This window comes from Crinia signifera, chromosome 1, assembly GCF_055691185.1.
Source record: "Crinia signifera chromosome 1, ASM5569118v1, whole genome shotgun sequence".
Taxonomy (NCBI): domain Eukaryota; kingdom Metazoa; phylum Chordata; class Amphibia; order Anura; family Myobatrachidae; genus Crinia; species Crinia signifera.
In genome coordinates this window covers 186,647,060-186,660,244 of record NC_139217.1, presented here as the reverse complement: position 1 = coordinate 186,660,244, position 13,185 = coordinate 186,647,060, and the positions used below count along the sequence as shown (strand labels likewise).

Here is a 13,185-nt window from a genome sequence, read left to right as displayed (position 1 = left end):
TTTTTTTGTGCCTTAAAGCAAACTATAGAGTGCTAATTAGCATTAGGGATAAAAAGTGACTTGACTGAAATACCGTGACACGTCAACAAATACCTCATCATCACGAAGTACAGATAAGCGGTATTAATATTGGCAAGACAGGCGCTAAAACTGGGTTTACATTAAGAATTTATATGTTATATAACAATCTAAATGTGCATATAGTAGACGCTGAGCGAATTGGGAGACTTATATTATGAGGGGGTTAATCCCTCCTATATTGACAAACATAGTAAAGAAAGGTGTAGTTCACACAAACTGTCATCACTCCAGTGAGTTAAGTATTTGTGATTCACCTCGGTCTGACACCAACCTGCAGCTGGAATGGGTGGATCACTAATGGACACAGCTAGGAGCTTCCGTACAACATTCAACAAGCAGGTACAGGCATGTGCCTATTTATGTCATTTCTGTTTAAACTTCCAAAAAGAAGCGATGAAATATATATATATATACGTACATTCTTGTTTGAAGGTAAAATACTCTGTTAGATGTCTACATTCATGATTCCCGCGGAGTAAAAACAGAGTTTTGGGATATAGAATTTTCAAGGCCCACAAGTACAGCACACACTGAAAAAGAAAAGAGCCGGTTGGTAAACTCTGTGATAACATTCCCCCACAGTGCACCATCATTTACAATAAGATATAAAGATAAACGTCTCTAGCCAGTCATTCTAAAATGCCCTAGGTATTATTTAAATGAGCTACTTGCACGGGCTGCAGTGCCTGAAACAACCTGACGTGATCGTTCAAAGTCAGGCAGTTTTATAACCTGGTAGAATTCCTACAATTTGATGAGCCTAAGGGTACATTTACTAAAGCTTCTAAAAATTAAAAGAGGTGATGCTGCCCGCAGCAACCAATGAGATTCTGTCTATTATTTTTTAGGATGCAATGAGAGAAAGTATAGCCAGGATGTGATTGCTTGCTATGGGCAACATTCACCTCTTTTCATTTTTTGAAGCTTTTGTAAATGTACCCCTAAAAAGTTTCATAGCAGCTCAGTAAGGACGTTCCTGCCATTACATGGTTTGTTTGTGCACAGTCTATTTCAGGAATAATTTGAGGTTACATTATGAACATATAATCAAGAGCTCAGTATAGAAGATACTACAGAGATGTATACACACATATATGATCATATGGAGTTAATAATTGTCTAATGGGCAGGTGTGTGTGTGTGTGTGTGTCTCTGGGTGGTCCACTTTTCCCCCCAAAAATATTATTTTGATGAAGTTTTTACGCAAACATTACAACAAAGAAAACACAAAAACAAAACTGAAAGACAACAACTAGTAGCGGGAATGGCAAGTTCAATTTAACATTACTGTTTATAAATGCTCCTGCTCTTATAAATGAAAAGCACATGTGTATTTCTGGAACTTAACAAATGACATATTGAATAGGATACTGTAATTACTTCAATGCTGAAGTATCCTCTGTCAACGTAGTCTCCTAAGAAGAGGTAACGTGTGTTGGCAGGTGATCCTCCCACTTCAAATAACTTCATCAAATCAAAGAACTGTCCATGGATATCCCCACAAACTGCAAAGAAAGATAATACTTATGTTATCATATGACATGCACCAAAATGAGACAACATGTATGCATTATGGAAACTTCTTGATGATAAAATAAGTCACAGAGTACATACTGTACTGTAATGTTATCACTAATCTATTTTCTAGGGTGGTGGATTGAGGGTCTGTAATCATCACGCCATACTTTGTAACAGCTGTAGATCATTTTCAGAAATGGAAACATGGAAAGAACAATGCAATCTAGGCAGGACTGAATACACAACCCAGGAAGATCACTACTGTACATAGGAGTGATTCAGACCCGCTCGCTGAGGGAAAATTCACACCTTTGTCCGATGGTGCGGGCTTGAGCTGTTTTAGATACCCTACCCATGACCTCACTATATGTCGCTGGACCTCAGATAGTAGTGGGTCTAGTATTGGTGGGACCACCATCACACTAGGGAGGCATGTGACTACATTGGCAAAACTGAAGCTGTTGCGAGGAGCAATGTTACAACCTACATCATAATAAATGTTCTGAGACGAGTTAGGTATTTTGCATTTAATGTCTGTGTAATGTGCATTTATTTTCAGAACACTCACTTATAAAGTGCAAGATGTATCAAGGGTTCTCAAACTCGGTCCTTGGGACCCCACACAGTTCACAATTCCAGGCCACCCGGCAGGTGCACATGTACATTCATTACTCACTGACACATTTTAAAAGATCCACAGGTGGAGCTAATTATTTTACTTGTGATTCTGTTAGGAGACCTGCCAAATATGTACTGGGTAGGTTCCCGAGGACCAAGTTTGAGAACCTGTGCTGTAGAACATAAGATTCCCTATTCAGAGAAAGAATGTTGTACAGTAATATGTGGACCACTGCTTTGCTTCCCTACATCTCAGCTGTACTGTAAATGGTACTTGTGTATTTTGGCGGCGCCCCCGATGTCCATCGCACGATGTGTACATCGCGTCGCATGCCATGCACCCGATGGCATGTGATGCGACGCGATTTTTACACCCTATGCGATGAAAGATTGTATAAGCACCCTAAAGGGTGCTTTTAAGCACCCTAATGGGTGCTTACAATGTTAAATGCACCCCCACGCCACCCCCCCACTATAAACGTGAACCCGAAGCGTGGCGAGCGCAGTGAGCCCGCGAGTGGCGGCGGTATGCGTCCTCCGACCTTTTCATACCCCCACTATCCACGTCGGCGTGGAGTTGAGAATAGAAAGTGTGGCGAGCGCAGCGAGCCACCGAGCCCGAAGCGAGCCCCGCAAGGGGACGCGGATACCTTCACAGGTATCCGCGTCCCCTCGCGGGCTTCACAGGTGTCCGCGTCCGCTCGCCACGCTTCGGGCTCGGTGGCTCGCTGCACTCGCCACACTTTCTGTTCTCAACTCCAAGCCAACGTGGATAGTGGGGAAATGAAAAGGTCGGAGGACGCGTACCGCCGCCGCTCGCCACGCTTTGGGTTCACGTTTATAGTGGGGGGGTGGCGTGGGGGTGCATTTAACATCGTAAGCACCCATTAGGGTGCTTATACAATGTTTAATCGCATCGCATCACATCACATCGTATGGCATTGTATGCCATATACAATGGCATACAATTTTAAAATTGTATGCCATTGTGCGATATCGCATACCATCGTATGCCTTATGGTATGCGATGCGATGGGCGCCGCCAAAATACACAAGTACCCTGTAAATTGTTACCTACAGTATTGACTGGTAGCAAAGTCTGCTGTCATAGTCACTTAGTTATAATGGGGATGCAGTCAAAATACTGTCAAGTCAGAATCCCGACATCCAGAATCCTTACACATCGCAGAGGTAAGTACATGCGGTTGGAGTTATGTATTAGGTGGAGGGTTAGGGTTGAGCTTTGGGAAGAGGAGGTTGTGTCAATCTATTAATACTTGACCAGCCGACTGATCTTGGTTAATTATAACCATTGCAATCAAAAAGATCTTTCAGGCACTGTTACTTGGCAGTGTCAACATCCAGTTTGAATATTGGGGCCCAATTTTACAGTGTTCTGCCACCATGCCATCTTGCGGATGTGGTTACCTTGCCACTTGACTTTCATCCTTCTCTCTCAGGGGGTAGATGTATGTAGCAGTGATAAGGGAGGAGAAGTGATAAAGTGCCTGGAACTTTATCACCAGCCAATCAGCTACTGAATGTTAAGTTACAGGTTGGGTTTAAAAAGGGCCAGTTAGGAACTCATTGGCCGGTGATAAAGTACCAGGCACTTTATCACTTCTCCCTTATCACTGCTTCATACATCTACCCCTCAGTGTCAATGGCTAGAACAGGCATCAGTCACACCCTTATTCAGCACTGCTTGTTGTAGCAAATAGCATTCACTATACACAGTGCTGCATACATAAAATCGCTTCTACTAATAAACAAGCAATAATCTCAGTTTACTATACATGAGTATCATGCCTAGACAGAAGACCGTATGCTGAAGCTAGGTACTCCACATCAGTAGCTTGCTAAAGGTAGGTTATACAAGAGCAATTGTCCTAACAATTTCATGCATGACCATCATGGTTCTGGAGGATCGTCCCTCTTTGCATTGTGGTATTACATAGTACTGCCCTCTGTGGACACAAGTGTCTATTTTGCATGCAGCCTAAATAATGTTATTTGTTTTGGGTTGAAACAACAACCTACTAGATTCCATTGGATTGAAAGGTGCATACAATTATGTCACTTAGCTTAAACTAATTACAATAGCTGACTTGCATTTTTTTTTCTTTAAATATCCCAAAACAGGCTTCTACTCTACAAAATAAAAATGTCCCTTTAAGGTAACCTGCCACTATTTTTTGTATCTTCTTTTCAGTGAGATCAGCTCTGATGCACAAAAAACATCCGCAAAGGCAAATCACAATAACCCGACTGGTGCAGTAGCCTATTAATACAGAATTTCTTCTTTTTACAAGTCTTCTTACTCAGCTGCATTAACCAGATTAGATCAACAACAAAAGGAAGGTAACTGAAAGAAGCTTTCAATGTTTTCATAACAGCTAACCCAAGTGACTCCTGAAAACAATTAGTGCATGCAGACAAAAATCCAAGCACACTGCAATAAACTGCCTTATGTGATTTGAAAGCCTTTAAAACGGCCACAGGGAATATTAGGCACAGCAGCAGCAGACATGTCTGCATTTACTGTGCTTTCAACAGACTCATCTAATGTTTTATCTACAAGCTGCATTCTTTTCACAGCCATGCCTACAATCAGCCTATATTCAGAGGACTAGATTTACATGATATTTTAGGAACCAATGTTAATACCAATTGTCTACAGACTTATATCAATATATAAAATGACACAAAAGCCAACTCAACTGGTTTGTAATGAATCATTCGTATTTTCTACTGCTATTGTTTAGAACAGCACAAAGGGGGCCGATTCTGGATCACTCACAGTGATCAGAATTCTTACCCTGCCGCGATGGTCGGGATTCGCACATTCACATTTATGTGCATGTGCAAACCCATAACAGTGAATGGCTGCAGCAAGTTACACACGCCAGGACGTTTACAATGGGGAGGGATGGACAGGGGCTGACGGCAGCAGGTGCTGATGGTGGCGAGGGCCGCCCATGGGAACTCCTAGCATTTTATAGCCCTCCTCATGAAAACGCTGAGCGTTTCCATGGGCACGCAGGCGGGCCGATGCCTGCTGGCTGACGTTGCATGGCATCAACCGCCCGCCCCGTCTTCGTCCAGGCACACACAAAAGTTCTGAGATCCCCTACAAAAATGAAAGATGGCCAGTACTAGATATTGCCGTGATCAAGATACATTAATGACTTGAATCAGCTTGGTTAGCTAAGCGAAAGAGAAACACACAAATGGTCAAAACCATGTTGCACTGCAGGTTGGACAGATTTAACATGTGTAAATAGATTTCGATTTGGGTGGGGTGGTTCAAATTGAAATCTAAATTGCGGTGTACACACGGGGTGATTAAAGCCCTATTTCTAAGCCATCTGACTAGATTCAAGGATCTCTCCGTGTGTACACCCTATAGTGATGAGGATGCATTCACAAAGATAGACAGTGCTTAGATCGCCTGTCAGCATAGGAAAACATTGCTCAGCACAGAGCGCTCACAACACATGGCAGGTGCACCGCATGTATGCAACAATGTGTGCCGAGTGATCTGTTCTTAAGCACCCCGCTTAGCACAGGACTCAACTTGCCCCCTCTGTACGGGGCTTAATTTGATCTGTTTGCACATATGTTTTTGCCATATAAACTTATTGTTGACTTGGTAATATAGTATTTTGTAAAAAATATTGCTAGAAAAAAACCACATCACTTGTCCATAAAGTTTATCTAAATGCAAGATTTCGATGTGTTTTTTTTTACAGTGGTGGACAGCTATCGATGACTCTGATGGAAGCCTTTATGGCATCCCTACTCCAGACCATATCACTGACATTCCAGATTAGTACACAAATGCATATTTAACTAATTTGGGCAAAAATCTCTCAACACTGGGTATTTTGGGATGCTTACATTTTTTTTAACATGACTTTTTTTTTAATCTTTTTTTTGGGGGGGTGGAAGGGGGGGTAATAGTGGATCTAGCTTCAGAACCAATAGGAAATTTCAAAAATGACTAATTAAGCAATTGGAAGTTTCCAATTAGCTTAACTAGTCCTAATAACTTAACGGTTGCTCTGCTTTTCAGACAAGGTGGTCTTCTGCAGTAGCTATGTGCGAACATGGGCCCGATTCAGACCTGCCCGATGGGCTGCAAGTGTTCAGAGCTCAGTGAGCATGTAGCCGCCTCCCTGCCCCTGTGTACGGCAGCAAATGCAGATTTTTAAAATGTAATACAATGGGTATTGGAGCACGCACACCCACAGTAATACAAATTGGGTTGTAGGAATTTTTTCATTTTTTTGTGGGCAATCGAATATGTGTGATAATGGTGGTCTAATGTTGTGATTCACTTGGCAGTTCTGAAAATAAGTATATAAGACTTCCTATTAAACACACACACACACACAATTTAAATTTGTAAGTTATATTTTACTGGCCATCATAATAAAATATATTTGCTAGGAAAAAATGGGTCGCTGCATCTCTTTCCTATTATTATATTTCTTGGAAGGAAATATTGTACAATGCAATTCAGGCTAATCAAGCTACATCAAATGATGAACAGACTGCTTAATTTTAATGCAACATTACCACATAAACTGCTGTGAAAGCACAAAGTCCTGGGCTCAGCACAGCAGCAGATGGCAGACATGCCTTCACAGTAGGAGACAGGAGCTCAAAAAGGCAAATTGTGTTTCTTATGTTCAGGCTAGTAAATTTATCACATGCTTTGACAGTGCCTGCTAGAGACCCTCATCTCAGCCAGGATACAGGAGTAATGGGCCCCATACATCAGCAATCACAATTTATGGATTTCCAGATACAGGGATTTTTTTGACCAGATAAATGGATTTTACAATCTATCTGACTTTGCCCACACATTACAGATTTATTTCAGTGATCGGCAGATTTTTCCATCTAAAGATTGCATCTTCATATCTGGAAATTGCCCAATCGACCAACCAGTGGTTTTTGCACTTGATAAAGGGGCAACACAGCCCCGAAACGTTGTGAGAAAGTGGTCTCCTGTGTCTTCATTTTGCGAGTGCCGCCGTCCCCCACAACCATATATATATATATATATATTTATATATTAAGATAAGATGGAAACCAGTCCAAATCAATAGTGTAGTACACAAGAATTTTGTTTCACATGGTCAAAACTTTGGGACAAAATATCATTACGGAATGAGGGGCTGATTCAGAATCGTATGCAAACCAATGGCTTAAGTACATCTCCAATATTAGTTTAATCGAGCATGTACAGGACCTCTATTTACAAGAGGTCTCTTGCAGCATTAGCATATTTCCACACAGCAGCTGCATCCATAGATGTCCTTTGTGCCTCTTGTTGTGGGGATGGCACTTGGATACTTGTTTTACTAATGTCAGTCAGTACAAAATGGTTTGATTAATTACAAAGTATTTCCACTCTAAAAGTGCCCATACACTTATAAATGTGGGCACTCTTCACCCAATTCCGATGCATCGGGCCAAACAAATCAGGTAAAAAGTGTCAAATTGTATGTGCCTAACCTCAGATTCCGATCCGATGTCCAGCGCGCATCGGATTGGAGTCGGAGATCTCTAGGGCTGCCCTTAGGATGTCAGATCCTGCAGCCCTTGCTGGGATCCTATATGACACATCATATGCAAAAGGAGCGCATAAGACATATCATATGCAATCATGCCGCCTGGGAGCCTGGCAGGCAGTTTGGGGGATATTGCACGTGAGGGAGGTATGTGATACCACACAGAATTGTATGGGTACCTTTAGATATGGGTCTTGTTGTAAACACATGCAAGAAATCATTCTGGTTGAGTCTTGTTTTTAACCCGTAGGTCAGAAAAAAAATAGTTTGCGGTACACAGTCATACGGCAAACAGAGCAATATAATGACATGAACAAAAAGGAGGACAGAAGTAGAAATAGGAGGTAATACATAGCCCATGAGAACATACATTCATACAATAGATCTCCCCAGAAAAGTATTTTTGACATGTATACGGATGACAAAAAAGGGTGACATGCAGTAGGTAAACAATGACAAAACTTCGACATGCTAATGGTACACGCATGATTTTTTCCCAATTTTGGGGACTATTTGATGCTGCACCATCTGCGTGGACTAAGAATGGTAAAGTATGCTGAGCACAGCAAAGCACCTGGCCTGAAGCATGGTGAGCAATGGTACTTGCTACATCATTGGGGGTCCACATGCTCGGGTGATGACATGGACATCAAAAAAAAAAAAAAAAAACATGAAAAAAAACTAATGTCTATCTTTTCATGTGTCGGCCTTTTGCTTGTGTTGACCTTTATGTCACTGTTTATTGGGCTGTTTTCACTCCTTGCGGTGAATATTTTTTACTGTTCGCCAAAAGCGGGCAGCGAATGCCGGCCAGTTCTCCGTTTCATGCTCACTGCAATTCGCTGGTGTATTTCAATGGGGTTTTCACTGGGATTTGCAGAGAGTGTATTCAATACAAGGACGAAGAACTGCTTTCAGCATGATTTTTGCCATGATTCACCGTTTTGCATTCGACATCTTTTCAAGGTGAACTTGAATGTGATATACAGTATTTAAAATAAAGGGTTTTGGGGTTTTTTTTGGTGTAAAAAAAAATCAGCATGCTATTTTTAGTCATGTGCTTGCAGCACATCAATATATATTTAATTTTTAACTTTATTTAATTTTTTTTACACATTCGCCAGCAGGGGGCGGGGAGCCGCTCATTAGATATTCACTTCACACACTGGTCCCGCTCATTACATATGCACGAGCGGGACCAGTGCAGCGGCTCTCTACACAGCGCCTCTGCCAGCTCTCCCGGGGAGGGGCAGCTTGTGCTGCCTGTTTCCCCGGGAGCCCTCCTCCCCCCCACACATTCCGGCACGGGCAGGGAGGCTTCCATCTACCTTCCATCTCCCTGTCACCGTCCCTGGCTCCTTGTGGCAAAATGCCGTCAGGGGCAGCGGGCCCCTGCAGCCTTGAATAGGGTGACAAGGAGGACTGGCAGCGAATGCTCCAGCCCTCCGGAACCCTATGAATGTGCAGCAAATCCTAAACAGGATTTGCTGAACATCGCGAACAGCACCACTGACTACTGGCCATTGTCTGCGAGCTAATCCACACCAATGCTTCAGTGTGTACCTGTTTTATAGGCATTCCTCCACTTACATCAGTCACATCCTGATAAAATTCATCTATTTGTACATGAAATGCTGGGAAAGACATTGGGGACAGAAATAATGTCATGTAAGGGGTTCCAACTAAGGAACACGGAAAAGCACCTCAAAGTACCCTTTAATATAATGATCGTTGTTGAGTAATATTCTCAGACACTAGCATTCAGATGTTCTCACAGTCCAGTTTTACCTTATTTTGACAAATATCGCAATCCACCATTTAGTAATGACATTGTAACAAAGAAAAAAAAAGCTTTTAATGATCAGTGATGAGATGTTTATGAGATGTCAAAGAGAAAGGCTTCTAATGCAAAATGCATTTTGTGTCTTAATGGGAAAGGAGCTTTGTATTGGACTACCATCATTGTTAGAAGAAGATAATAACATTTTAAAATGCTCAGAGAACTAATGTAATGGGCTGCATTCATTGAGTATTTGCAGACTCATCAGAAAAAGCATTTCAGAAAGTAGTCCTAAGGTTTGCTAGATCAGCTGACAGATAACCAATCAGAAGGTACATTTTAAATCAAGTCAGTTGTTGATGCCAAGTAGCATTCTTTACTGCTTTTTTGCTGTCATAAAAGGTTCAACTCCTAACTGCCGGTGATTTTTACTAGGTAGAGAAATCGCAGCAAACTGTCAAAAAATGTTCATAGTGTAGGATTTTCCTCGTTTCTACAAAAGCTTACTAAGTCTGCTTGCATTTTCAGTAGGATACAGCGCCCATAGATTTATAATAATTAGTAAGATAAATGATGAATCTAGCATGATGCAGTCATCATGTTGATTAAATATCAACAATTACCTTGACATAGTTAAAATATTGATATGCAACATGCCAACATCTGTAGAATAAGCCTGTTCACAATGTTGGAATCTGAAATGTCAACATGTCCAATGTCGACATTCTGCAGGGATAGAATGTTAGAGTTAGGCTGCAGGTGGAGAGATTAGAGGTAGGTTCTAGTTGGAGAGCTAAGGCTCCCATACATTAGTACAAGTTATTGCATGCGATACCCCGACAACTCACCCGGCAGCTTGATAGCATGCGATACATTGTATGCAGTCATTTTGCATGCGATCCCATGCACTGTTATGGGATATGATTATCGCAGCACTGACAATCCAGATTTGCAGAAGACCAAAAACTGGAGATTTCTTACCAAATCTCTCACTCTCTGAATCTCTCATCCTATTAAATGTCCCCCAATTTGTCATGTTAGAGACATTGTACTGCTTCTAATTAATTCTGTCCCCTTACATGTAGCGGATAGTGTGGGGATTCCTCAAACAAAATCATGTTACCTTAATAAGAAATACTGCTTTTACCATAGTTCTGGACGCTGCAGGATTGTGTCTATGTACACAAAACATGAGCTCTACTGTAACAATGTTAATGGTTTACGGTGTGCTCACTTCCGTAAAAAAGAGGAAGAACAAGCCAGCTCTCTGACACCAGTAACATGGAAGACTGTGAACGTTCTAGCATTTCAATTCTATGAGGTACCTAAATGATATTCTGGTCTGTAACACAGATGACCTTTGTTATTTTTCATCGTGAACGACACGCAAGTCACATAAATGACTTCTTAGCATATTTAGTTATATATTTATGATATTAATAATTATTTTACTTTACAATAGGAAAAAAAGGCCCACAATAGTTTAAGGCAGCAATGCACCTCTTCCTTTGTTTCAGCATCAACCAGGTCTATATTCCAGTGTTAAAAAATAGGAGACATCAATGATCAATTTTGATGCATTATCCAGTGTCGGGTCTCCTTTGTCATGATTACATTATCCTCCTCCTCATCAAGAGTGTGGTATAGGTCACAGGCAATGCCTAGGTCAACACTGAAAAACCACAACACAAATAGAAGCTAAACATGGAAAAGGTTGACACATGAAAATGTCAACATTTGTGTCAATGTCAACACAACTTGATACCAAAAGCTTGACATGCACAATGTCGGCAAGCAATCATCCTCATCCTTTTCATCCGCATGCGCACAGCGTCTATTCCTTCAAGCTGGGGGGACTCCAAACACCCCCCCCCCCCCCCTCTGACCGTGGGACACTGCTGGCCCCGGGACTGTCGTGAGGTATGATACAGTAAGAAAAAGGAAATGTATTAAAAAGGAAAAACTATACACACACCCTTTACTGGGGTGTATATTACACATACAATTACATAAACATTGTAAAAAACATATTTAATTAAATACCGTATATACTCGAGTATAAGTCGACCCAAATATAAGCCGAGGCACCTAATTTTACAACAAAAAAGTGGGAGAATGCATTAACTCAAGTGGGACCCTCACTCGAGTATAAGCCGAGGGGGGGCTTTTTCAGCATAAAAAATGGTCTGAAAAAGTAGGCTTATACTCGAGTATATATGGTATATAAAATAAGAATATAGTGTAAACCTAACAGATTGTAAAACAGACTCTGGTTTTATGTATTTCCTTCTTTTTAGGTTTGCTCATTTATTCCAATAAATTTTGCACACAATTGCAACACCTTAACAAATGTCAATGAATAAACAGATTTTTGATAAATACAATGCAATATTCTACTAGAAATAAATTGCAATCTGGTTAGTAGAACATAAATGCCTGTGTCGGCATCTCGCCATACTGACATTAACCATTATCAGTGGATAATTATCTTTTACAGATAATTCAGATGAGTCATGTCTCCAGCAGGCTGCTAAAAAAAAAAAAAAAAAGCATATCGCTTACACTACTTGCTTTACCGACTATCGCGTCTAGACAAAATACCATTTGATTTTCATGTTGTATTTTCTCACTCCTGTTATATTTCTTTTCCAGCAAACAATTTACAATTCTGTATCCTAAGCTTACACTGTGCCAAGCAGAATGTGGGAAAAGATGGTTTAGGTTCAATTTATGCATTTCAGGAGTCATTTCAGGATACAGAAACAGTTCAGAAAAACTGAATGAGAAAATTGGGCAATTAAATTGCACTGAAGTGTGACATGATTGCTGTTGGCCAATAATAATGATACCGCACATTTACTGCATAGCTTCTATAAGATTCAGTTACTACAGTAGTGTTGTGCAAGTGGCAGTCCACCCCCGCAGCCCCCTACTGATTGCTTTAAATCTTATTCTCAGTTTAGGTACTGTATAAAGGGAAGGAGATTGTATGTCATCTAGCATCTACCACCAATCGCTGTGTTTGCTTTTGTATGATTTAGAATGATGCAAGTATCTAGAAGCAGCTTTCTTAGAAATAACGCTCCTGATCCAGATTCCTTTGCTCCTGCTGTTGCAAAGTACTAATGTCCACCACTTTGTGCATGTACCATGCGTTGTGTCAGAGCGGCTACAGACGTCAAGCGATTGACCACCGTTTGGCGGCGGGGAGGTGGCGGCGATGTCCTCAGCATCCCGAATGCCTCTGTTTTGTGGGTGTTCCAAGGCTTCTTGGAAGGAGCTGCGGTGGCTAGTTTGTGTTACCCTAAGCGTTATTCAGCTGGCCAAAGCAGTCACAAGCAATTCGATGCTGCATCTTCGAATGAATGCAGGAAGCATCTATATCAGGCATGTACAAACTGTGGCCCTCCAGCTGTTGTGTAACTACACATCCCAGCATGCCTTGCCATAGTTTTAGCATTCCCTAATAGAAAAATTGTGGCAAGGCATGATGGGACTGGTAGTTTCACAACAGCTGGAGGGCCATAGTTTGGACATGCCTGATCTATATATAATAGGCACCGTAATCCAGAATTTTCATATCTATGCATTGCTGCTGCTTTTAAG

At 41.3% G+C, this 13,185-nt stretch overlaps 1 protein-coding gene across 2 annotated transcripts in view; it reads right to left on the bottom strand.

Annotated features, from left to right (window-relative positions):
• The window catches only part of PPP3CA (protein phosphatase 3 catalytic subunit alpha), a 203,550-nt gene that overhangs the window by 54,320 nt on the left and 136,045 nt on the right, over positions 1 to 13,185 (bottom strand). For both annotated transcript variants that reach the window (XM_083179032.1, XM_083179031.1), the window contains exons 3-4: positions 1,462 to 1,586; positions 500 to 611 (exon numbers count right to left, since the gene is read on the bottom strand). In XM_083179032.1, coding sequence (XP_083035158.1) covers positions 500 to 611; positions 1,462 to 1,586 — 237 coding nt within the window. The remainder of the gene's footprint in view (positions 1 to 499; positions 612 to 1,461; positions 1,587 to 13,185) is intronic.